This window comes from Pan paniscus, chromosome X (assembly GCF_029289425.2).
Source record: "Pan paniscus chromosome X, NHGRI_mPanPan1-v2.0_pri, whole genome shotgun sequence".
NCBI classification, from domain to species: domain Eukaryota; kingdom Metazoa; phylum Chordata; class Mammalia; order Primates; family Hominidae; genus Pan; species Pan paniscus.
The window spans coordinates 25,854,500-25,879,137 of NC_073272.2; the positions used below are offsets into that span (position 1 = coordinate 25,854,500).

General features: G+C 41.8%; 1 protein-coding gene across 1 annotated transcript; it reads left to right on the top strand.

The window, feature by feature from the left end:
- Positions 1 to 461: 461 nt before the first annotated feature.
- EIF2S3 (eukaryotic translation initiation factor 2 subunit gamma) lies at positions 462 to 24,614 on the top strand. Its single transcript, XM_003819579.5, has 12 exons — positions 462 to 1,647; positions 2,225 to 2,288; positions 4,048 to 4,175; positions 4,260 to 4,381; positions 6,725 to 6,819; positions 9,046 to 9,204; positions 10,836 to 10,970; positions 12,631 to 12,725; positions 14,603 to 14,747; positions 18,200 to 18,369; positions 19,735 to 19,907; positions 23,369 to 24,614. The coding sequence occupies exons 1-12, from the start codon at positions 1,579 to 1,581 to the stop codon at positions 23,430 to 23,432; spliced, it is 1,419 nt and encodes a 472-aa protein (XP_003819627.1). The 5' UTR covers positions 462 to 1,578; the 3' UTR covers positions 23,433 to 24,614.
- Positions 24,615 to 24,638: the final 24 nt, after the last annotated feature.

A 24,638-nucleotide genomic window follows, 5' to 3' on the forward strand; every position in this document is an offset into this window, starting at 1 on the left:
ACGTAACAAACCTGCATATCCTGCGCATGCACCCCTGAACTTAAAAGTCGGAGGAAAAAAAAGAGAGGTAGCAATTATCACCTTAATGAATTCCTTTCTTCACTTCTCATATTGCCCCTCATTTTCCCTAATTTCCCTCATTTTTTTCATTTATAATATATATATATTTTGAGATGGAGTCTCGCTCTGTCACCCAGGCTGGAGTGCGGTTGGCGCGATCTCAGCTCACGGCAAGCTCCGCCTTCCGGGTTCACGCCATTCTCCTGCCTCAGCCTCCGGAGTAGCTGGGACTACAGGCGCCCGCCACCACGGGCGGCTAATTTTTTTTTTTTTTTGTATTTTTAGTAGAGACGGAGTTTCACCATATTGGCCAGGCTGGTCTCGAATTCCTGACCTCGTGATCCACCCGCCTCGGCCTCCCAAAGTGCTGGGATTACAGGCGTGAGCCACCGCGCCCGGCCTCATTAATAATATTTATTTCCTAAATAAGCTAACTTGATGACTACTTACAAGTATTCTAAAGTGAGCTTGGCTTCTCAGTATTCGTCATTGTGGCTTTCATATTATCTTTTCACTTCTCTTTACTATACTTTTGCATAATAGCTGTCTAACAAGTTTTTATGGAAATAAATTTATTGCAAACAAAAAAAGGAAATAGCTGTTTATGATAAAATTTGTATAGAAATGCAAGGAGAAAAACAAATCACTCAACTGCTTTTCAACACGACGAAAAGTGGGTTAAGGTCTCAAAATTCTTTAAATTTTAAAATACCGATTTGTCGGTAATCGAGTTTTTGGATTTGCTTCTTTAAGAAAAAAAACACACACACACACACACACACAAAAACCCAGCGAACTTCAGACGCTCTTACGACACCTAGCTATATTCACTGGGAACGCAGTCTAACGTCACCAAGGCCCACCTCCCGGGCCCTAGAAATCGCTCTCTGGGAACAAGCTGGGGACTTTGATTTTGCTAGCCCTGCCCCTCTGAGCCCTTCACCAAACTTCCGCGCGGGGGCGCCCGCCCCGCCTCCCGCCGGGGCTCAGCACGCGGCCTTCTCCCAGCCAAGAGCCCCGTCATAGGTGGGCGCCGACCCCGAGCCGATCTCGCTTTATTAAATTACAGAAATCGGTATTCAAAAAAAAAAAAATAAAGGGCGGGGAGGACACTCCCTCTTCTCTGTTCCCACACCCTAGCTGATTCCCAGGTTTCGGGAAACTCCACAGGAAACGGAAATGGTCTCTCCCAGGCCAGCGCGCGCGCCGGGTTGCATCACCCGCCTCGCACGGGCCGGCGGGGCGGGGGTTTGGTGGCTGCCCTCAGTATTGCCTGCACAAATATCTACCAGGTCTGCGACGAATAGCTCCAGCAACTTCGCACCGTGTTTTCCACTCAGCCTACCGACAGGCACTGTGCAGATTCAAGCGGAGAGATGTCCAAGCAGTGAGGCCGCTGCTGCACCGGCCATCCTGAGCCCCTACTCGGCCTTCCCGTCTCCGCTTCCCCGCCCCGCACTAGGACCCCTGCAGACGATCATGCGGCAGCCGGGGTGACTTCCTTCCTCTTTTGGCAACATGGCGGGCGGAGAAGCTGGAGTGACTCTAGGGCAGCCGCATCTTTCGCGTCAGGATCTCACCACCTTGGTGAGGTTTTGCTTGGGGAGGATGCAGAGTGAGCTCAGGAGTGGAGGTGACCGAGCCTCCCGGTGGTATTGGGACTAGTCAGTGTCGGGAGCATGGGTCAGGAGCCTGGGTCAGGAGGGAGACCTGGAACTGGGCGCCCTAAGCCATGCTCGCGCCGCCTGTACCCAGGCCAGTCCACGATCTGGGCGCAGGGGTGTACGGTCGTGGGACTTCTAGCTTCTGGAGGGTTCGGCTGGAAAGTCTTGATGTTGATTGTCATGGTTTCACCCTCTGAACGTCTGGGAAGGGGGTGTCCTGTCTGCATTACTTTTAGTGCTAATGTTCCCAAGATTGGGGGAATCTCTGACTTCCAGATATCCCCTAATAGTTGAGTGGAGGTGTAGTCTGTTGTGTAATGATGAAGGGCTCTTAACAGCTTCCCAGCCATAGGAGTACAAAGTTACTGATTGGGGAAAGGAGCTTTAGAAGTAGTGGAAAGCTGTGCAGATGGTGGCAAGATGTAGATAGCAAACGTAAAGTCAAAGGAAAAGTTGTCATTTGTTTTACGTGCAGTGTTTTAAAATATATTTCATTGCAGGATGTTACCAAGTTGACGCCACTTTCACACGAAGTTATCAGCAGACAAGCCACAATTAACATAGGTAAGAGTAACTTAAGAGACCTAACCTTGGTCTCCAACAATTAATTTTAACCTCACTTTTTGTGTGATTATTTGAATAGTATGAGGATTCAGATATTCAAGAAATAGATACTGAGTCCTTGTGAATAAAGCATTTGCTACATTTGCGGTGCAGGGGGAGCACAAAGAATGCTGCCCATGTGTAGCTTACAGACTTGGTAAGAAGAAAAAATGGAGACATAAGAAAAGTTTAATAGCATAAGGCAGTATGTAGTCATACGTAGCAGAAGTTTAAGGAAGAGGTGAAAAATGTGGCTGTACTTGACACACAGGATTATTTCAAGGGCAGAATTTATGAAAGTTTTATTTGATGTACAAGCTGTGATTAAATAGAGGGTTTTTTTTCTTAATTGGCACCTAGAACTTTAGAGGAGAAGTTACGTTGACTGAGTGTAAATTTTGGACATTTTGAGTTTGTACAAACAGCACAGTTTGTACGAAAGTAAGTTAAAAAGTACAGAAGTAAGTTAAAAAGTAAGACTAGTTTTTAACCTAGTTAAAAAGTAAGACTCCACCATGAGGCTATTAAAGTTACAGTATTACAGTCTGGAGCTTTAATTTATTAATGCAAACAAAGCCCAAATAAGCCTACAGGCCTTGAACTACTGCCCCTGCATTAAAAATTTTGGTTGAGGTGACCTTGGAGCATAACCTAACCTCCGAACAACCTATGCTAAGACTGTACCAGTTAAAGCAAATTACTATGCATATATTGACCCAATAATTTGATCAACGGAACAAGTTGCAATTAAACTTAGGTTGTTTCCTTGTTTGTTCACAGATCCCTTTTTGTTGTGTCAGGGCCCATCATACCTGTTTAATCTGGAAATGCTGGAAGGTTCCTTAATATATAAAGTTCTGGCCGGGTGCAGTGGCTTATGCTTGTAATCCCAGCCCTTTGGGAGGCCAAGGCAGGTGGATTGCTTGAGCCCAGGAGTTGGAGACCACCTGGGCAACGTGGCCAAACCCCATCTCTACAAAAAATACAAAAAATTAGCTGTGCGTGGTGGTGCATGCCTGCAGTCCCAGCTACTAAGGAGGCCGAGGTCGGAGGATTGCTCAAGCCCAGGTGGTTGAGGTTGCAGTGAGCTGTGATCAGGGCATTGCATTCCAGCCTGGGCAGCAGCAGGAGACCCTGTCTGTCCCAGAGTATATTTTTTAAGTAAAGCTGTTAGTTACATGGAAGTTTCTCTTAAGTCCTATATGAGAACACGTTTCTAGTAGGAAGGGGTATGGAGGAGGAAAAATTGAAGTCACTGTTGGTTTTATGTTGATATTTACAGCAAGTTATGGCTTTGGCTTTAATTTTATTTATTTATTTATTTATTTATTTATTTATTTATTTATTTGCGACGGAGTCTCGCTCTGTTGCCAGGCTGGAGTGCAGTGGCACGATCTCGGCTCACTGCAGCCTCCACCTCCTGGGTTCAAGTGATTCTTCTGCCTCAGTCTCCCCAGTAGCTGGGACTACAGGCATGCGCCACCACGCCCAGCTAATTTTTGTATTTTTAGTAGAGATGGGGTTTCACCATGTTGGCCAGGATGGTCTTGCTCTCTTGACCTTGTGATCCACCCACCTCGGCCTCCCAAAGTGCTGGGATTACTGGCGTGAGCCACTGTGTCCAGCTGGCTTTGGATTTTCTACTCTTAACACTATTTGAAAAAAATATTTGATATGTAATTAAATACACATGAATTAATTTTTTGAACTTTATCCATAGGTACAATTGGTCATGTAGCTCATGGGAAATCCACAGTCGTCAAAGCTATTTCTGGAGTTCATACTGTCAGGTTCAAAAATGAACTAGAAAGAAATATTACAATCAAGCTTGGATATGCTAATGCTAAGGTAAGCTGTGTACTGTGGAACGAGAAACTAACTTTAATTGTCGTGCAGATAACAAATCAAAGTCTTTTTTTATTGAAATTTTAGATTTATAAGCTTGATGACCCAAGTTGTCCTCGGCCAGAATGTTATAGATCTTGTGGGAGCAGTACACCTGATGAGTTTCCTACGGACATTCCAGGGACCAAAGGGAACTTCAAATTAGTCAGGTGACCTCTCTTTTGCTACAAACACTACACTTTATATTTTATTGTCTTCTGTTTTGTGCTTTTTGAAATATTGAGGTGTTAAACGGTGAACCTAATGGCTAAATGGTTTTGTTGTTTTTCCATTGTTTATGTTTTTATGGCAAATCTGAAAAGTCAAGCATCTAATCCTAAGTTAAAATACTTACATGCAATTTCTCCAAACTAAAAGTATCACTTAAACAAAACAGAAAAACAACTCATTGGATTGAAGGGATTCTTTTTCTAGGCTTCCTGAATTTCTTTTAAACAGTGCTGTTTCTGTATGTTAAATAGGAGAGAAACAGAGCCATTTCTAATTACTTCTCTAAAACACTTGAACTTGTTCCCCATCTGTTTTCTGAATATGATTGCATACCTGTTTTTTTATCAGGATACTGACACCTGTCTAGTGATGTTTATGGGGATTGGAGATGCCCTACAAGGAATGTTTAGATTGGGGCAGGGCTGGGACCAGGGAGGGACAAGTGAGGCCTTCACCTCAAGCCCAAAATGTAAGTGGGCCTGGCGGTGGCAGGTATGCCAGAAAACTCAGTAATTAGGATAAATATTTTAATGCAGTGTTTTTTAAAAATTAATGCAAAAAATGTGATAAACAAATCAATTTTAAATAAGGGCAGACTCTATTACTAAATTTTTTTCCCCTTTTGCTTTGGCTCAGCATGGCATTGTATTTTGTTTATGATTGATTTTTTGCATTAATTTCGACTTTTTAAAAATACTGAATGCATATATTTTTCTTTCTTTTTCTTTTCTTTCTTTTTTTTTTTTTTTTGAGACAGTCTCTGTTGCCCAGGTTGGAGTGCAGTGGTGCGATCTTGGCTCACTGCAGCTTCCACTTCTGGGTTCAAGCAATTCTCCTGCCTCAGCCTCCCGAGTAGCTGGGATTACAGGCGTGAGCCCCCATGCCCAGCTAGTTTTTATTTTTATTTATTTATTTATTTATTTTTGAGACGGAGTCTTTCTGTGTCGCCAGACTGGAGTGCAGTGGTAGAGACGGGGTTTTACCCTGTTGGCCAGGATGGTCTCGATCTCTTGACCTTGTGATCCGTCCGCCTCGGCCTCCCAAAGTGCTGGGATTACAGGCGTGAGCCACTGTGCCCGGCCTAGTTTTTATATTTTTAGTAGAGGTGGGCTTTTGCCATGTTGTATAGGCTGGTCTCGAACTCCTGGCCTCAAGTGATCTGCCCACCTCAGCCTCCCAAAGTGCTGGGATTACAGGCATGAGCCTCCATGCCCGGCCATTTTCCTTGATTACTGAGTTTTTTGGCAGTCTCTTAAATTTTGCACTTGTCTCACTGTAGTCCTGGCCTTTAATAGGGGATCAGCAAACTTTTTCCACAAAGGGCTAGGTAGTAAATATTTTCAGCTTTGCAAGCCATAGAGTTTCTGTTGATTCTGTTCTTCTATTACAGAAGCAAATATAGACAATACGTGTGTAAACAGGTATGGTGGTGGGCCAGATTTGGCCTAAGGGCTGACCTCTGTTTTAGATCATGACAATGTGAGCATACGATTAAAAAAACAATTGTGACTCTGAATGAATACCATAGTTTTGTTAAAAGTGCTGCCATCTGTGCTTCAAATGGGCAATTCTAGTTTTTCAAGGTGTTAGAGGTATTTTTGGAAAATTGTTTTTTTTTTTTCTTTTTTTTTTTTGAGACGGAGTTTCACTCTTGTTGCCCAGGCTGGAGTGCCATGGTGCTATCTTGGCGCATTGCAACCTCCACCTCCTGGGTTCAAGCGATTCTCCTGCCTCAGCCTCCCAAGTAGCTGGGATTACAGGCATGCACCAGCTACATGTGGCTAATTTTGTATTTTTATTAGAGACCGGGTTTCACCACGTTGGTCAGGCTGGTCTCAAACTCCTGACCTCAGGTGATCCACCTGCCTCGGCCTCCCAAAGTGCTGGGATTACAGGTGTGAGCCATTGCGCCCAGCCAGAAAATTGTTTTTTCAAATTCTCATTCTGTTAACGTGGTTTTTATAAGTCATTATAAGTTTTAGCTTTCAAATCAATGACATTCTCAGTATATACTCTCCACCATTATTCTATACCATATTCATTTTCATTTGATTTTGGAGTTTATCTTCCATTCTGCACATAACTAATTTAATTTGCTTTGTAATCTGCAGTGGTTTTCATCAGCTGGTGAACTTATTTCCAAGTTCTAGAAACGCCAAGCCCTGTAACCATTTTATAGCAATAAGATTATTTCCTAAGTTGATTTAACTTTAAAAAATCTAAAACTAGCATGTGTAAGTAGTGATTTATGTTAAGGCTGATTGTTATTTCTCAATCGTTAGACATGTTTCCTTTGTTGACTGTCCTGGCCACGATATTTTGATGGCTACTATGCTGAACGGTGCAGCAGTGATGGATGCAGCTCTTCTGTTGATAGGTAAATACTTCACAATTGGTTTGGACAAATCAATGTGGAACAAATCCAAGATGAAATATTTAAAGGGGAACTAAGGCCTTTAAGGATCATATCTATTACCTAAGGGTGACATGAATGGGAACTAACATGTCATCCAGGATGACTTTCCTACCTATCAGCTATCACAAAATACTCAAAAAGATAGACTTGGGGCTGATAGCTTGCGAGAATTCTTGTGGTAGCATTTGAGAAAAAGAAAAAAAGTCAATAGTTCATTTTTCTCATTTAAATCACATGAGGTGATTTATTTAGTTTTAAATGTATGTGTAAAACTATTTGTGTTATGGTTTGTGTGTGTGTATGTCTGAACTGTCTACTGTGGAAGTATTTAAGATACAAATATCATTCATAATACGTGCTGATGTGTAGGAATAAGTGGAGTTTTGAAGGGTAGTGTATGCTTTGTTTCTTATGTTAGCTGTTGAGAGATTTCATTACTAAGGGGTAAAATTTTTTAAAAGCTGCTGGTGCGGTGCTCACGCCTGTAATCCTAGCACTTTGGGAGGCTGAGGTTGGCGGATCACCTGAGGTCAGGAGTTTGAGACCAGCCTGACCAACATGGTGAAACCCCCTCTCTACTAAAAATACAAAATTAGCTGGGCGTGGTGGCGCATGCTTGTAATCCCATCTACTCAGGAGAATCTCTTGAACCCGGGAGGCAGAGGTTGCAGTGAGCCAAGATTGCGCCATTGCACTCCAGTCTGGGTAACAAGAGCAAAACTACATCTCAAAAAAAAAAAAAAAAGCGACTGGGCATGGTGGCTCATGGCTGTAATCCCAGCACTTTGGGAGGCCGAGGCAGGCGGATCACTTGAGGTCAGGAGTTCAAGACCAGCCTGGCCAACAGGGCGAAACCCTGTCTCTGCTAAAAGTACAAAAAATTAGCCAGGCTTGGTGGCGCGTGCCTGTAATCCCAGCTACTTGGGAGGCTGAGGCACGAGAATCGCTTGAACCCAGGAGACAGAGGTTGCAGTGAGCCGAGATCGAGCCATTGCACTCCAGCCTGGGCGACAGGAGACTCAGTCTTAAAAAAAAAAAAAAAGCTGGGTGCGGTGGCTCACACCTGTAATGCCTGCACTTTGGGAGGCCAAGGCAGGTGGATCACTTGAGGTGTCAGGAGTTTGAGACCAGTCTGGCCAACATGGTGAAACCCTGCCTCTATTAAAAATACGAAAATTAGCCGGGTGTGGTGGGGCACACCTGTAATCACAGCTACTCAGGAGGCTGAGGCAGGAGAATCGCTTGAACTTGGGAGGCGGAGGTTGCAGTGAGCCGAGGTGACGCCACTGCACTCCAGCCTGGGTGACAGAGACAGAGTGAGACTCAGTCTCAAAAAAAAAAAATTTTTTTTTTTTAAAGCATGCCATGTTGGTATAGTCAGGACACTTGAATATCACGACTTGAGGAGGTTGATCATTAGAGTGCTCAACAAAACATGCCTATTTCTTTATAATACACTGTTGGTTATCTTCACAATAGCATTCTTCCCTCCCTCGGTTGAAGAGTAGCCTCTGATATTAGTAAAAAAATCATAGACAGTATTAAGTGCCTTTCCCTTTTAATTACTCTCTAGTTCTCAGGAGCTTGCCTGGGCCAGAACATTTCTAAAACTGGAGAGAGTTAGAGGGCTATACCTCATACCTGAGCAAAAGCTGAGTGCAGACCCTGAGAAAAGCCAAACTTGCTGATTTTAAGCTTCTTGCTTAGGACCAGGATTGGGAGCCACACAATTGGGAGGTTTCAGTGAATGCAGGCAACAGAGGATGAAGCAGGGCCAAAAGGTGGATACCTGGCAATAATATCTTCCTTATTAGGGTTAGAACATTCAGAAGTCTCCTTTATTAGATGCCAACTTTTTTTGGGGGGGGGAGTGGGTGGCAAAAGAGACTCATAAAATGTACCATTTTATGTATTTACAGGGTACAATTTAGTGGCATTAAGCACATTGACAATTTTCTACAACATAGTGGTTGTCATTTCACCACTATCTAGTTCCAGAACTTTTGTATCAGAACTTTTGTATCACCGCAAAAGGAAACCCCATGCCCATGAAGCGTCAGTCCACATGTTTTCCTCCCCCAGCCCCTTGCAACCAATAATCTGCTTTGTCTCTTTATGGATTTGCCCGCCTATTCTGGATATTTCCAGCTATTCTTATATGCATCTTTTTTATTCTTCATCAACTAGCTGGTAATGAATCTTGCCCTCAGCCTCAGACATCGGAACACCTGGCTGCTATAGAGATCATGAAACTGAAGCATATTTTGATTCTACAAAATAAAATTGATTTGGTAAAAGAAAGTCAGGCTAAAGAACAATACGAGCAGATCCTTGCATTTGTCCAAGGTAAGAAGCCATAATATGTAATAAATCTATGAATCACTTTGAGAGGCATTTACTCTGGATACCAGATGTTAAATTAACTTTTAATATATTATCTAAAACAAGGTAAACTTACGAGTCTTAAGCCTTATCGCCCTACCTTTTGCTTGTTAGTAACCTGATATAACTAATGAAACCTGTGATTCTGAATTTAATATACTAAAGTATATTTTTGCGGGCAGCAAGTTAGAACTGAGGTTGTTTTCTGGAAACTTTATCAATCAGATTAAAAAAAATCTCAGTGACAGTAAAATGAATAAAATAATTTTAAAAAACCTTGTCTTACAGTATTTGTTACTGAACAGCTTTCAGATTTGGAAGTGACAGTGATTATTTAATCTCTAGAGTGTCGGCCGGGCATGGTGGCTCACACCTGTAATCCCAGCACTTTGGGAGGCTGAGGCAGGTGGATCATCTGAGGTCGGAAGTTTGAGACCAGCCTGACCAACACGGAGAAACCCCGTCTCTACTAAAAATACAAAATTAGCAGGGTGTGGTGGCACATGCCTGTAATCCCAGCTACTTGGGAGGCTGAGGCAGGAGAATCGCTTGAACTTGGGGGGCGGAGGTTGCGGTGAGCCGAGATCATGCCATTGCACTCCAGCCTGGGCAACAAGAGTGAAACTCCGTCTCAAATAAATAAATAATAAATCTCTAGAGTGTCCCTTCTCTAATAGGATAATGTTTTTCATTTCAGAGGAGACGTGATATATTTTATTGTTGACATTTTCTCTCTCAGTCTTGTTTTTCTTGTTAGAAAGGTTAATTTCTTATGAACTCAGTTGTGTCATCACGAGAAGTAATAAGTGAATTTGATTCAAGTCTAATTGTGTTTGGTCTATTTCTTTGACTAGCTTGTTTGACATATAATCAATACGTAGCAAATATATATGGTTGGGCGTGGTAGCTCACACTTGTAATACCAAGACTTTAGGAGGCTGAGGCGGGTGGATCACTTGAGTCCAGGGGTTCAAGACCAACCTGGGCCACGTGGTAAAACTCTGTCAATACAAAAAATTAGCTGGGCTTGGTGGCACACACCTGTGGTCCCAGCTATTATGTAGGAGGCTGAAGTGGGAGGATCGCTTGAGCCTGGGAAGTGGAGGTTGCAACAAGCCGTGATTATGCCACTGCAGTCTAGCCTGGGTGACAAAGCGAGACCCTATCTCAAAAAAAAAAAAGTATATATGCCAGCAGTCTTTGATTAGCAGAGTCTGTAATTTTATCTTGACATTTATTGGGAGATTAATTACATGTTGTTAGAAATTTTTTTAACTAGTAGAGTGCTCTTTCACAGGAATGTTAGTATTTTCTTTATTTAAATAAGTTTATCATTGTACTAATATTAAGTATGTCTACTAATATAATGTAACAAATTTTCTCTTACAGGGATTTGTATTCATTTTCAGGAGTAAAAACAAACAATATTGCCATCTTTCTAAACAGAATTATCCACTTTCCACTTGTTGCTGACATTTATATGGGGTTTAGGCATCTATTTTATTATAGTAATCTTAATTGTTTTATGTAACAGATACATAGAATAAATTTTATAAAACTGAATAATTTTGATCTTTCTAAATTTTGTCGTATAGGTACAGTAGCAGAGGGAGCTCCCATTATTCCAATTTCAGCTCAGCTGAAATACAATATTGAAGTTGTTTGTGAGTACATAGTAAAGAAAATTCCAGTACCCCCAAGAGACTTTACTTCAGAGCCCCGGCTTATTGGTAAGTGATAGGATTTGCCTTTAACTCTTAATCTGATCTTTTCCACATTGGTGATTCCTCTTCAAGGATGTTTATTAATATTTCCTCTTTCTGCAGAGGTGATAATTCATACAATTTTTTTGAAATCAATTCTGAGATTGTATTGGCAGTGCTAGATTGTATTACTGAATGAGGGACAGAGTCCTGAACACAGTAAGAACTGTTAACCTAAGCCGGGCGCAGTGGCTCACGCCTATAATCCCAATACTTTGGGGGGCCGAGGTGGGTGGATCACCTGAGTTCAGGAGTTTGAGACCAGCCTGATCAACATGGTGAAACCCTGTCTCTACTAAACATATAAAAAATTAACTGGGCATGGTGGCGGGTGCCTGTAATCCCAGCTACTCGGGAGGCTGAGGCAGGAGAATGGCGCGAACCCGGGAAGCGGAGGTTGCAATGAGCTGAGATCGCGCCATTGTACTCCAGCCTGGGCAACAAGAGTGAAACTGCGTCTCAAAAAAAACCAAAAACAACTGCTAACCTTTCTGTGCTTAATATATGGTACATGATCAAGATGGAGTAATACAGTATTCTCTATGGAATCATAATGTTTTAGGGTGTTAGAACTTCCTGACTAAAACATTTACAGATGATTTTGTTGTTCAATTAACGAAGAACTGATACTGGTATAATTTGATCACCTAGGCTTGTGGTTCCTACACGGGGATGTAGTAGCCTTCTCGAAACAGACATTTGAGCTCCTCTGGCTTTCATCCGGGCTTCTGGTGTTTAGTAGGAAATAGTCTCCGAAGTGCAGGTCATGTAGTCCTAGTGTTTTATAGTTATAAAGCTGAATTGTTCTTACAGGAGTTACAGAGGTCTATAAAGAAAATGTCCATAATCTCTCTGTCTTCAAGTTCTAGTTCCTTAGCCCTAAAGTCAGCAAAGTTAACATTTGGTGTCCATTATTCCCACACTTTTCTCTTTGTTCATATCATCATGTATAAACATATACACAGGCTGGGCATGGTGGCTTTCACCTGTAATCCCAGCACTTTGGGAGGCTGACGCTGAGGTGGGAGGATTGCTTGAGGCTAGGAGTTCAGGACCATCCTGGGCATTAAGGGAAGACCCCATTTCTACAAAAAATAAAATATTACAGCTGGGTGCAGTGGTGTGTACCTGTAGTCCGAGCTACTCGGTAGGCTGAGGCAGGAAGATTGAGCCCAGGAATTTGAGGCTGCAGTGAGCTATGATTGTGCCACTGCACTCCAGCCTCTATGATAGAGGGGAAAAAAAATCCATATACAGACATTGATTATTTTATTTTTCTTTATGGAAGTGGGATTATATTATGCATGTAATTTTTATAACTTTTCTTAACAGTATGTGAGGGTCATCCTTCCAGATCATTACATATAGCTCTAACATTGTTAATAGCTGCGTGATGCTCTATAATACTGGTATACCATATATGCCACTTATTAATAAACTTGTTACTTTCATTTTTTCCATCATAAGTAAGACTGCTTAATCATTGGAATAATAATAGATTTTGTTAAAAAGGCACCCCTTTGGTATAAATCTCAAATGGCCACTATTTTAGAAACATTAACATGGAAAATAATATTTCTTCTAAAGTTAAGATTAACAGAACTGACTTTAATTTGTTTTATTTTAGTTATTAGATCTTTTGATGTCAACAAACCTGGCTGTGAAGTTGATGACCTTAAGGGAGGTGTAGCTGGTGGTAGTATCCTAAAAGGAGTATTAAAGGTAAAATGGGTTTTGGTTGTTGTGATTTTGGGTTTTTTTTTGTTGTTATTTGTTTGTTTGTTTTATCCTTGTCTTAATCAGGAAAAAAAGTATGGACAATCCAAATTGAAAAATAAAATTTTTTCCATGGTTTCTGGTATTTGATGTAGAGTTCTCTTTTTTAATATTATTTTTTTCTCTCTTCAAACTTCACTCCTCCCACCCTTCTAGACCTCTGAATCCACAATCTACCTTCATGAGATCCACCTTTTTAGCTCCCACATATACAGATGAGTGAGAATGTGTGATATTTGTCTTTTTGTGCCTGGCTTATTTTACTTAACAAAATGGCCTCCAATTCTAGATGTGCTGCTGCAAATGGCAGAATTTTTTTTATGGCTGCATAATACTCCATTGTATATATATATATATGCTGCCATTGCTTTTCTTTTCTTTTCTTTTTTTTTTTTTTGAGGCGGAGTCTTGCTGTTTCGCCCAAGCTGGAACGATCTCAGATCACTGCAACCTTCACCTCCTGGGTTCAAGCGATTCTCCCTGCCCCAGCCTCCCAAGTAGCTGGGATTACAAGCACCCCCCACCATGCCCAGCTAATTTTTGTATTTGTAGTAAAGACAGGGTTTCACCATGTTGGCCAGGCTGGTCTTGAACTCCTTACCTCAAGTGATCCACCCGCCTCGGCCTCCCAAAGTGTTGGGATTATAGGCGTGAGCCACTTTGCCCGGCCTATATACTGCATTTTCTTTATCCATTCATCTGTTCATGGGCACTTAGGTTGATTCCATATTTGGCTATTGTGAACTGTGCTGCAATAAACATGGGAGTGCAGATACCTCTTTGATAATATTGCTTCCCTTTCTGTTGAATGTATACCCACTAGTGAAACTGATGGATCATATGGTAGCTCTATTTTCAGGTTTTCGAGGAACCTCCATACTGTTCTCCATGGTAGCTATACTAATTTACATGCTCTGATAATAGTTTTTTTTGTTTGTTTTGTTTTTTGAGCACAGTGGCATGATCTTGACTCACTGCAACCTCCACCTCCTGGGTTCAGGTGATGATTCTCCTGCCACAGCCTCCCGACTTGCTGGGGCTACAGGCACTCGCAACCTCGCCCGGCTAATTTTTTTGGTAGAGATGGGGTTTTGCCATATTGGCCAGGCTGGTCTCTTAACTCCTGACCTCAGGTGATCTGCCTGCCTCAGCCTCCCAAAGTGCTGGGATTACAGGCATAAGCCACCACGCCCAGCTATATTTCTTTGTTTTCTGTTATGTCTTTTGAATGTGTCTGACTTGAAAATTTATAGACTTGTAAGTATGGAGCACATTTGATGTGGTAATAGACTTGTGTGGTGGGTAGTTAACAACAGTTGGATGGTTCTGGTTTTGACAGTCTCGTTCACATCTTTTTTTTTTTTTTTTTTTTTTTAAGAATAATCTTTGAAATACAGGAATGATTGCCTTTTCAGTTTTATGGTCTTCCGGTTGGACCTTTATTATTATTTTATTTTATTTTATTTTTGAGACAGAGTCTCTCTTTGTCACCCAGGCTGGAGTGCAGTGGTGCGATCTCGGTTCACTGCAACCTCTGCCTCCCAGATTCTAGCAATTCTGCCGCAGCCTCCTGAGTAGCAGGGATTACAGGTGCGTGCCACCACACCTGGCTAATTTTTGTGTTTTTAGTAGAGACGGGGTTTCACTATGTTGGCTGGGCTGGTCTCGAACTCCTGACCTCAGGTGATCCACCTGCCTCGGCCTCCCAAAATGCTAGGATTACACATGTGAGCCACCGCACCCAGTCCCTGTTGGAACTTTTGATAGGTAAATGATAATTTTGCGTAACACAGTAATTCTAATTACTAATTATATGTTTACAGGTGGGCCAGGAGATAGAAGTAAGACCTGGTATTGTTTCCAAAGATAGTGAAGGAAAACTCATGTGTAAACCAATCTTTTCCAAAATTGTATCACTTTTTGCAGAGCATAATGATCTGCAATATGCTGCTCCAGGTGGTCTTATTGGTAAGGATTTTTTTCTCATCTCTTTTAATTTGTGGCTATTTGTGGTACTTTTCATGGGGGATGGATTACCGAAAGGGACATATTACAGATTTTTAATTGGGTATTTTAATAATAGAGTAGGGTGGGGAACAATCATGTGGTTAAGCTCTTGTTTTAGGTTATAAGATGGTTTCATGGGTTTGTAAAAATTATTTTTAAACACAAAGGATACATTTTGATCAAATATAGAGTAACTCCTTTTTAGCAATATAAAAAAATAAATTTGATGACTTATCATGAAAGATATTTACCTACACTTATGTTTTTGTTAACATGATTTTTGTGCTAGATAATGGTTGCCTTTTTTTTTTGGGAGATGGAGTCTCGCTGTGTCCTCCAGGCTGGAGTGCAGTGGTGCAATCTTGGCTCACTGCAGCCTCCGCCTCCCAGGTTCAAGCAATTCTTATGCCTCAGCCTCCCGAGTAGCTGGGACTACAGGCACATGCTGCCAGGCCCAGCTAAGATTTTTGTATTTTAGTAGAGACGGGGTTTCACCGTGTTGCCCAGGCTGGTCTCGAACTCCTGAGCTCAGGCAGTCCCCCTGCCTCGGCCTTTCAAAGTGCTAGGATTACAGGCGTGAACCACCATGCCCGGCCATGGTTGCTTTTATGTATATTTTGCAAATGGAAAATTACCTACAAATGTCAGTTGAATGATGTCAGGTCGTATTTCCAATGAGGTAGAAATAAAAAAAAGTAAATTTCTTTGTGTAGCAATTACTGAAGTGATTTAAAAACTTTTCTAGTCCCTTACAACTTAGTGTATTACTCAATACCCAGAAAAATGAAAGATTCAGTGAGAATTAGAAGGGGTGTTGTACCTTTAGATTAAAGAAGAAAATGTTTGGTAAAGAAACAGTTAATTCTTCACCCAATAAGTTGTGTCTCTGGTTGAAAATTTTAAAAAGGAAATAAAAGAAAACAAAAAAATGAAAAAGAGTTTACCAGGTTGGCTGGGCGCAGCGTCTCATGCCTGTGATCCCAGCAATTTGGGAGGCTGAGGTGGGTGGATCGCTTGAGCTCAGGAGTTTGAGACCAGCCTGGGCAACATGGTAAAACCTTGTCTCTACTAAAAATACAAAAGTTAGCTGGGTGTGGTGGCCCACGCCTGTAATCCCGGCTACTCGGGAGGCTGAAGCATGAGAATCACTTGAACCCAGAAGGCGGAGGGTGAGCCGAGATCACACCAGTGCACTCCAGCCTGGGTGACAGAGTGACACTCTGTCTCAAAAAAAAAAAAAAACAAGAAGAAAAGAAAAGAAAAAATGAATTTACCAGGTTGGGTATGGTGGCTCATGCTCATAATTCCAGTGCTTTGGGAAGCTGAGGTGGGAAGATTGCTTGAGACCAGGAGTTTGAGACCAGCCTAGGAAACCATGAGATGCCATTTCTCCAATAAAATAGTAAAATTAGCTGGGTTTGGTGGTGTGTGCCTGTAGTTCCATCTATCATTTTATCCTTTGTGTGCATGTGTGTGGTAAACAAGGGAAATCTGCAAACTTTTTAAAAATTTAACTTAAGGAACTTTTTTAATTTCTTTTTTTTTTTTTTTTTTTTTGAGGCAGAGTCTCATTCTGCCACCCAGGCTGGAGTGCAGTAGTATTATCTCGGCTCGCTGCAACCTTTGCCTCCTGGGTTCAGTTAATTCTCCTGCCTCAGCCTCCCGAGTAGCTGGAACTATAGGCACATACCACCACAGCCAGCTAATTTTTGTATTTTTAGTAGAGATGGGGTTTCGCCATGTTGGCCAGGCTGGTCTCGAACTTCTGGTCTTAAGTGATCTGCCCTCCTTGGCCTCCCAAAATACCGGGATTACAGGCGTGAGCCACCACACTTGGCCTAAGGAACTCTTTAAACATAGGATAGAATACTGTAATGATAACCCCCATAGAGCCATCACTCAGCTTCAGCAATTATTAATGTTTTACCAGTCTTGGCTGGGCGTGGTGGCTCATGTCTGTATTCCCAGCACTTCGGGAGGCCGAGGTGGACGGATCACCTGAGGTCAGGAGTTCGAAAAACCCTGTCTCTACTAAAAATACAAAAAAAAAAAAAATTTAGTCAGGTGTGGTGGCACATGCCTGTAATCCCAGCCTGTAATCCCAGGTCACAGTGAGCTGAGATCCCACCACTGCACTCCAGCCTGGGCGACAGAGAGAGACTATGTCTCAACAACAGCAGCAAAAAAAAGTTTTCCCAATCAATCTTGCTCCATCTATATATCTTCTTTCCCCTACTCCCCTCAAGACACAGCTAGAATATTTTGAAGTAGATCCCAGGAATCATATGTAGTTTTTTTTTTTTTTTTTTTTTTTTTTGAGAGTCTCACTCTGTCGCCCAGGCTGGAGTGCAGTGGCACGATCTCGGCTCACTGCAACCTCTGCCTCCCAGGTTCAAGTGATCCTCCTGCGTTAGCCTCTCGAGTAGCTGGGATTATAGTTGTCTGCCACCATGCCCAGCTATTGTATTTTTAGTAGAGATTGGGTTTTGCCATGTTGGCTAGGCTCGTCTTGAACTCCTGACCTTAGGTAATCCTCCAACTTGGGCCTCCCCAAGTGCTGGGATTATAAGTGTGAGCCACTGCGCCTGGCCCTTATGTAGTCTTTAACTATCTTTTCAATCAGTCTTTCAGGGGAGAAATGGCATGCAGGTATTCTGCAAACTACTCATTTTGAATTTTGTATTCTTTCAGTCTTTGTTAAGGATATTCGGACTCATTTTGAGTTCACTTATTATCTCTATTTGCCCTTTGTTTAGAATTTATTGTTTTCAAGACCAGATCAGTAATACTTACCCTCTCCTGCATTAAGTTCTCAGCCAAGCCATCATTCCTAGAAAATCAGATTTCTAAACCCTTTGTTTAGAATTTAAATCAAGAGAATCGTTCTGTTCTCATTTGCCCAGTCATCTCATGAGTGTATATTTCTATTTGTCTAGATAAAACAGGTATTTTCTTGTACCTATATAGCTATTATATGAGTATAAAAATAAAAGTATGAAAGTGTGTAGGTATATGCTGTGCTTATATGGCTTTGGGGTATCTAATTGACTTTTTTTTTTTTTTGGAGACAGAGTCTCACTCTGTCACCCAGGTTGGAGTGCAGTGGTGCGATCTCGGCTCACTACAACCTCTGCCTCCTGGGTTCAAGTGATTCTCCTGCCTCAGCCTCCCGAGTAGCTGAGACTACAGGTGCACGCCGCCATGCCTGGCTAATTTTTTGTATTTTAATAGAGACAGGGTTTCACCGTGTTGCCCAGGCTGGTCTTTAACTTCTGAGCTCAGGCATCCACCTTCCTCGGCCTCCCAAAGTGCTGGGATTACAGGTGTGAGCCACTGCACCTGGCCAACTAATTCACTTTATAGGTGTTTTAGGAAATAAAAAATTGAGCTATATACATCTTATTTTTATATAGGAGTTGGAACAAAAATTGACCCCACTTTGTGCCGGGCTGACAGAATGGTGGGGCAAGTACTTGGTGCAGTCGGAGCTTTACCTGAGATATTCACAGAATTGGAAATTTCCTATTTCCTGCTTAGACGGCTTCTAGGTGTACGCACTGAAGGAGACAAGAAAGCAGCAAAGGTAAATGCTTTTTTAAAAATTCCTGTTTCTAAAAAAGTGACAAATGGGAGCGTTAAACCAGTGTTGAGTTTTATTGTTTTACAGTTAACATGAAATTAAGAAAAAAAGAAAAGGTAAATAAATTTGACCTCCCCAAAATTGAGGGTTTTTTTTTTTTTTTAATTTAGAGATGGAGTCTCTCGCTCTGTTGCCCAGGCTGGAGTGCAGTGGCGCGATCTCGGCTCACGGCAACCTCCACTTCCTGGGTTCAAGCAATTCTCTTGCCTCGGTTTCCGAAGTATATGGGACTACAGGCACGCACCAGCACGCCCAGCTAATTTTTGTATATTTTAGTAGAGATGGGGTTTCACTATATGTTAGCCAGGCTGGTCTTGACCTCCTGACCTCAAGTGATCCGCCCGCCTCGGCCTCCCAAAGTGCTGAGATTACAGGCATGAGCCACTGCGTCCGGCCAAAATTGAGAACTATATGGCAGTTAGTTTAAGAAAGAAACTTAATAAACAGGGAAAAGTATTAGCCATTTATGACAAAGACATGATATTCCTAAAATCCATATTTTTGTTTTGTTGTTTATTTTGAGACAGAGTCTTGCTCTGTTGCCCAGGCTGGAGTGCAGTGGTGCGATCTCGACTCACAGCAGCCTCAATCTCCCAGCTCAAGCCATCCTCCCACCTTAACCTCCTGAGTTGCTGGGACTACAGGTGTGGGTCACCACGCCTGGCTAATTTTGTATTTTTTGTAGAGACGGAGTTTTGCCGCATTACCCAGGCTGATCTCCAACTCCTGGGCTTAAGCAATCTGCCCACCCCAGCCTCCGAAAGTGCTGGGATTACAGGTGTGATCCACTGCGCCCAGCTTCATGATTTTTAAAAAATGTCCCAGATTAGGTTGGCAGAGATGGGAAATTGCTGACACCTAGTGTTGGCAAAGATTGAGGAAAATAAGCTATCATGCTTTTTTTTCCCCCCACTCAGGTGATCTGCCTTCCTCGGCCTCCCAATGTGCTGGGATTACAGGCGTGTGCCACTGCGCCTGGCCCATATTAACTCTTATATAGCCATAGTCCTCCCTGCTCCCCTCTTTGGGAAATTTTGTACCTCATTTGTACTAGGTAACTGCTTCAGAATTTTAAGAGGTACTCTAGTACGGTTACTACCCTATTTTTTTAAAGGTGGATCTTGTGTAAATTCAGTGGGTGCCAAATAAACTATACTATATATAGTTCAAATTCCTTTATAATGAAATTTCTATAGAATTTTTTTTATGATTGACGTATTTCCCAATAGTATTTGGTAAATTCTTACTTACATTTGGAAAGCATTTTCTTGATTTTGGGGTTTATTTTTCCCTAATTTATTTTTCTAGGTTCAAAAGCTGTCTAAGAATGAAGTGCTCATGGTGAACATAGGATCCCTGTCAACAGGAGGGAGAGTTAGTGCTGTCAAGGCCGATTTGGGTAAAATTGTTTTGACCAATCCAGTGTGCACAGAGGTAGGAGAAAAAATTGCCCTTAGCCGAAGAGTTGAAAAACACTGGCGGTAAGTTTGTTAGTCTTTGCCACTGTCTAATTAAAAAAAGACACAGTCTTGTACAGAAAAAAAAAGCACACACTCTTCCTTGGGGACAACAGTTACTGTGGCTTTCAGTCTCAACTATTTATTTGGATGACTTTGAAAACTATACTTCGGCCGGGTGCGGTGGCTCACGCCTGTAATCCCAGCACTTTGGGAGGCCAAGGCGGGTGGATCATGAGGTCAGGAGATCAAGACCATCCTGGCTAACATGGTGAAACCCTGTCTCTACTAAAAAATACAAAAAATTAGCCGGGCGTGCTGGCGGGCGCCTGTAGTCCCAGCTACTCGGGAGGCTGAGGCAGGAGAATGGCGTGAACCTGGGAGTCGGAGCTTGCAGTGAGCCGAGATGGCGCCACTGCACTCCAGCCTGGGCGACAGAGCGAGACTCCGTCTCAGAAAAAACTACAACCTTGACTATAGTCCCATTTTTTAGTCCAAATACTGTGATTGGCTTCTCTTCCTGTTAGACACAACCTATGCAAAACCGAATGAATTTGGGTTCGGTATTTCTATCGTCATTGGCTTTGGAAATCATTTCACACTTAATAGAAAAATTGTAAGAGTTTTACAGAAAACTCATCTATAGCTTTTTCCTAGATTGACAAACACACATACAGATTTATTTACATATATAAGTTTTTTTCTGAACCATTTGAGGGTAGGCTATATATGTTATGCTTCTTGATCTCTTAATACTTCAGTGTATATTTCCCATCAAAAAAGGATATTCTTATATAACCACTTAGAAATTTAACATTGGCAAAATGCTGAAATCTACAGTGCATGTTTCAGTTTTATTACTTGTCCCAATAATGTACTTTATGTTCCTCCTGTTTAGAATCTTGGATTGCATTTAATTTCATGTCTCTTTGATCTTTAATCTGGAGCTTTTTCAGCCTTTGTCTTAATTGACATTAACAGTTCTGAAGAATACAAACTAGTTACTTTATAGAATATTCCTCAATTTGGGTTTTTCTTATCATTCGGAAGCCTAACATTAGATTCAGTTATATATTCTTAACTTAAATACACCGTGAAGTCTCCTTTTCAGGAATCACAGCTAGAGGCACATGATAGCTGACTGCTCCTCTTTGTTAAGGTTAGTTTTGACTATGTAGTCAAGATGTTGTCCAGCTTCTCTGCTGTGTAGTTACTCTCTACCCTTGCAACTAATAAGCAATCTGTAGGGAGATCTTTCTAGCCAGTACAAATAGCCTGCTGCTCATTGAATCCCACACCCCTGGATGTAGCATCCACTGATGATTCTTGCCTGAATCGAACTTGACTATAATGATTACAAAATCATAGCACCTCTACAGGTTGCAGTATCCTCCCTCAACTCTACCACCCCACATTTATCATTTGGCATTCTTTCTTTGCCATTATTTATTTCCCTATCTAGTTATAATATGGACTCATGGAGTCCTATTTTATTCAACATGTTATGATCCATCACTGTCTTCCTTTATTTTGATGTGCATTGTTCGACGTTTGGCCAGTGGAGGTCCTTCAGGCTGGCTCTTGTGTCCTTTTGACATGTACTCATCATTTTTTTTTCTTCTTCTTCTTTTTTTTTTTTTTTTTTTTTTTTTTTTGAGATGGAGTCTTGCTCTGTCGCCGGGGTGGAATGCAGTGGCATGATCTCAGCTCACTGCAACCTCTGCCTCCCAGGTTCAAGCGATTCTCCTGCCTCAGCCTCCCGAGTAGCTGGGACTACAGGCACACGCCACCACACCCGGCTAATTTTTGTATTTTCAGTAGAGACGGGGTTTCACCACGTTGGCCAGCCTGGTCTTTAACCCCCGACCTCAGGTGATCCGCCCTCCTTGGCCTCTCAAAGTGCTGGGATTACAGGCATGAGCCACCACGCCTGACCTCTTTCTTCTTTTTTTTGGAACATTTCCTTATTTTCTGGCACAAAATCTTCCAGACTCATCTTGTACCTTCTCTGTTCCAGTTTTAGAACTGGCCATTTCTCTTATAAATGAAAAGCTGAGTGTTCAGGTGTGCTCATGGCTCTTAGGGTGCTATTGCTTCTAGGTCTTTTGAGAGCATAGAGCCAGGAAGCATACACACATTTTTGGCTCCTTTTTGCTCTTTCCCAGGTTATTGAGTTTGCCCCTTGCTTTCCATTCCTCGTCACCTCATCACAGTCCATACCACCATCACTTTACACTTCACAGTTAGTGCGAAAGACTCCTAGTTTGCCTCTTAACTTGGTCAAAATTAGTCTTCTTAAAACATTTTCATCATGCTGTGTTTAATAATTTCTAGAGTCTTCTCACTACTTTTTGATATTTGGGACTTTTCTAGAAACCTGCTTCAACCCATTTAAGCTTTCCTTCTGCATTGTCTTATATAAACCCTCTAAATTAGACTGTTTTGTGCCCTGTCCCCATAATTATTCACATCACCCCTACCCACTATCTACTTCCTTAATTATTTATTTTATATTTTTTAGAGGCAGGGTCTCTCTGTTGACCAGGCTGGAGTTTAGTGGCATGATCATAGCTCACTGCAGCCTCAGTGTCTAAGTAGCTAGGACTATTGGCTCACACCACCGTGATCAGCTAATTTTTTTGTTTTTTGTAGACACTTGGTCTCACTGTGTTGCCCAGCATAATCTCAAACTCCTGGCCTCAAGCCATCCTCCCACCTCAGCCTCTCAAAGTGTTGGGATTACAGACATGAGCCACCCTGCCCAGCCCTGTTTCCTTTATTAAGGCTTCCATGCTACTGTGCCCACGATGGTCTCATCACTTGTCCAGGAGATTTATCTGAATTATTGCCCTGTAATTTAGAAAGTTAAATTTTTGTTGTCTCTTAAGTAAATAATTATTTGTGGTGACTTATGCCCTTTTGATTTTACTGTCTTTTGTGATTATATTTTTTTACTATTACAGACACACGACTTCCAGTGTATTTTGAAATAGATTTAAGCAATAAACTTTCAGTCCAGGCATGGTGGCTCATGCCTGTAAGCCCAGCACTTTGTGAGGCCGAGGTGGGCGGATCACTTGAGGCCAGGAGTTCGCAACCAGCCTGGCCAACATAGTGAAACCCCATCTCTACTAAAAATACCAAAAAATCAGCCGGGCATGGTGGCGCATGCCTGTAGTCCCAGCTACTCGGGAGGCTGAGGCATGAGAATTGTTTGAACCCAGGAGCCAGAGGTTGCAGTGAGCCGAGATCGTACCACCGCACTCAAGACTGGGTGACAGAGTGAGACTGTCTCAGAAAAAACACACAAAAGCAAGAATAAAAAAGAATCTAAGAATATAGTGTGGGCTTTCTTTATGGAGGAGCAGGCTTTGGGAACAAATTTGAATTCAGAAGATAAGCAGGTAAAATTTATCACAAGATTGTGTGGTAATGAGAGTGAAGTGGATGTAAGATTTATGATTTCTTTTATTTTCATTTTGCAGTTTAATTGGTTGGGGTCAGATAAGAAGAGGAGTGACAATCAAGCCAACAGTAGATGATGACTGAAGAATACCAGTTAAATAATACATTCGGATGGATTTGGAAGTTGGAATTCCTCTTAACAACCAAGGGGTTTATTTTCAAAGCAATATTGGGGAATTGATTTCACAGTTTGTTACCTTAGTAGGTAACTGTAAGGTTATTCTCTTTTTTTTTTTTTTTTTGGTTATGAAAACTTAGGGACTAAAATTAATATAAAAATTGGCATAATGTTGGATTGAATCTACATTTTGGCAGAAGTTAAACATTCCCACATAATGTCAAAATTATACATCATGCAGTTTTGTTTTTTTGTTTGTTTTATTTTGTTTTGTTTTTGAGTCTGGCTCTGTCACCCAGGCTGGAGTGCAGTGGCGTGATCTGCAACCTCTGCCCCCCGGGTTCAAGCAATTCTCCTGCCTCAGCCTCCCGAGTAGCTGAGATTACAGGTGCGCGCCACCACACTTGGCTAATTTTTGTATTATTAGTAGAGACGGGGTTTCAGCATGTTGGCTAGGCCGGTCTCTCCTGACCTCAGGGTGATCAGCCCACCTCGGCCTCACAAAGTGCTGGGATTACAGGCGTGAGCCACCTTGCCCAGCCCACATCATACAGTTTGAAATGAAACTTTGCCACAACCAGCCTTTGCTGTAGCACACACATATATCACTGAACCTGTTTGAAATAAAGTTTTTTTTCTTTTTCATGATTCGTCTTTGAGTACCTCCAGGCTGAAAGACTGTTGTACCAGTAAAAACTTAAAGGCACAAATTCTCCTTGAAGACCTTCTCCCTTTTATGTGGCCCCATATTTTATGTTGCTTTATCTTTGAAATTTTGCATGAAAAGGAAATGAATGGGTTCGAATGAAATTGTCCTTTAGAGCATGATTACTTGTTCCCATGGACAAATATTTTTCTCCCCTTGCTCTTCCTGGCCTGAAACATGGGAAACCAGAGTCAAAAGTTATCTCCCTCTCCCTGTGATGCCTTGAGATTTTTTTCTGCGTTGTTTAATGCCTGAAATCCAAGTCTTCCTCCATTGGAAAATACTGTTATACCAAATAATTCTAGATGAGTAACAAAGATCTTTCTAGGCCTTCATTTTATGTTTTTTCTTAACTGTTATATTATGATTGTGACATAGATTATACTACTACTAATTTTTGGATGTTTCAAAGGGTCAAAAAGTAAAATATGTTAGAAAACAATGAGTGAGTCCTTTTGATTTTTAA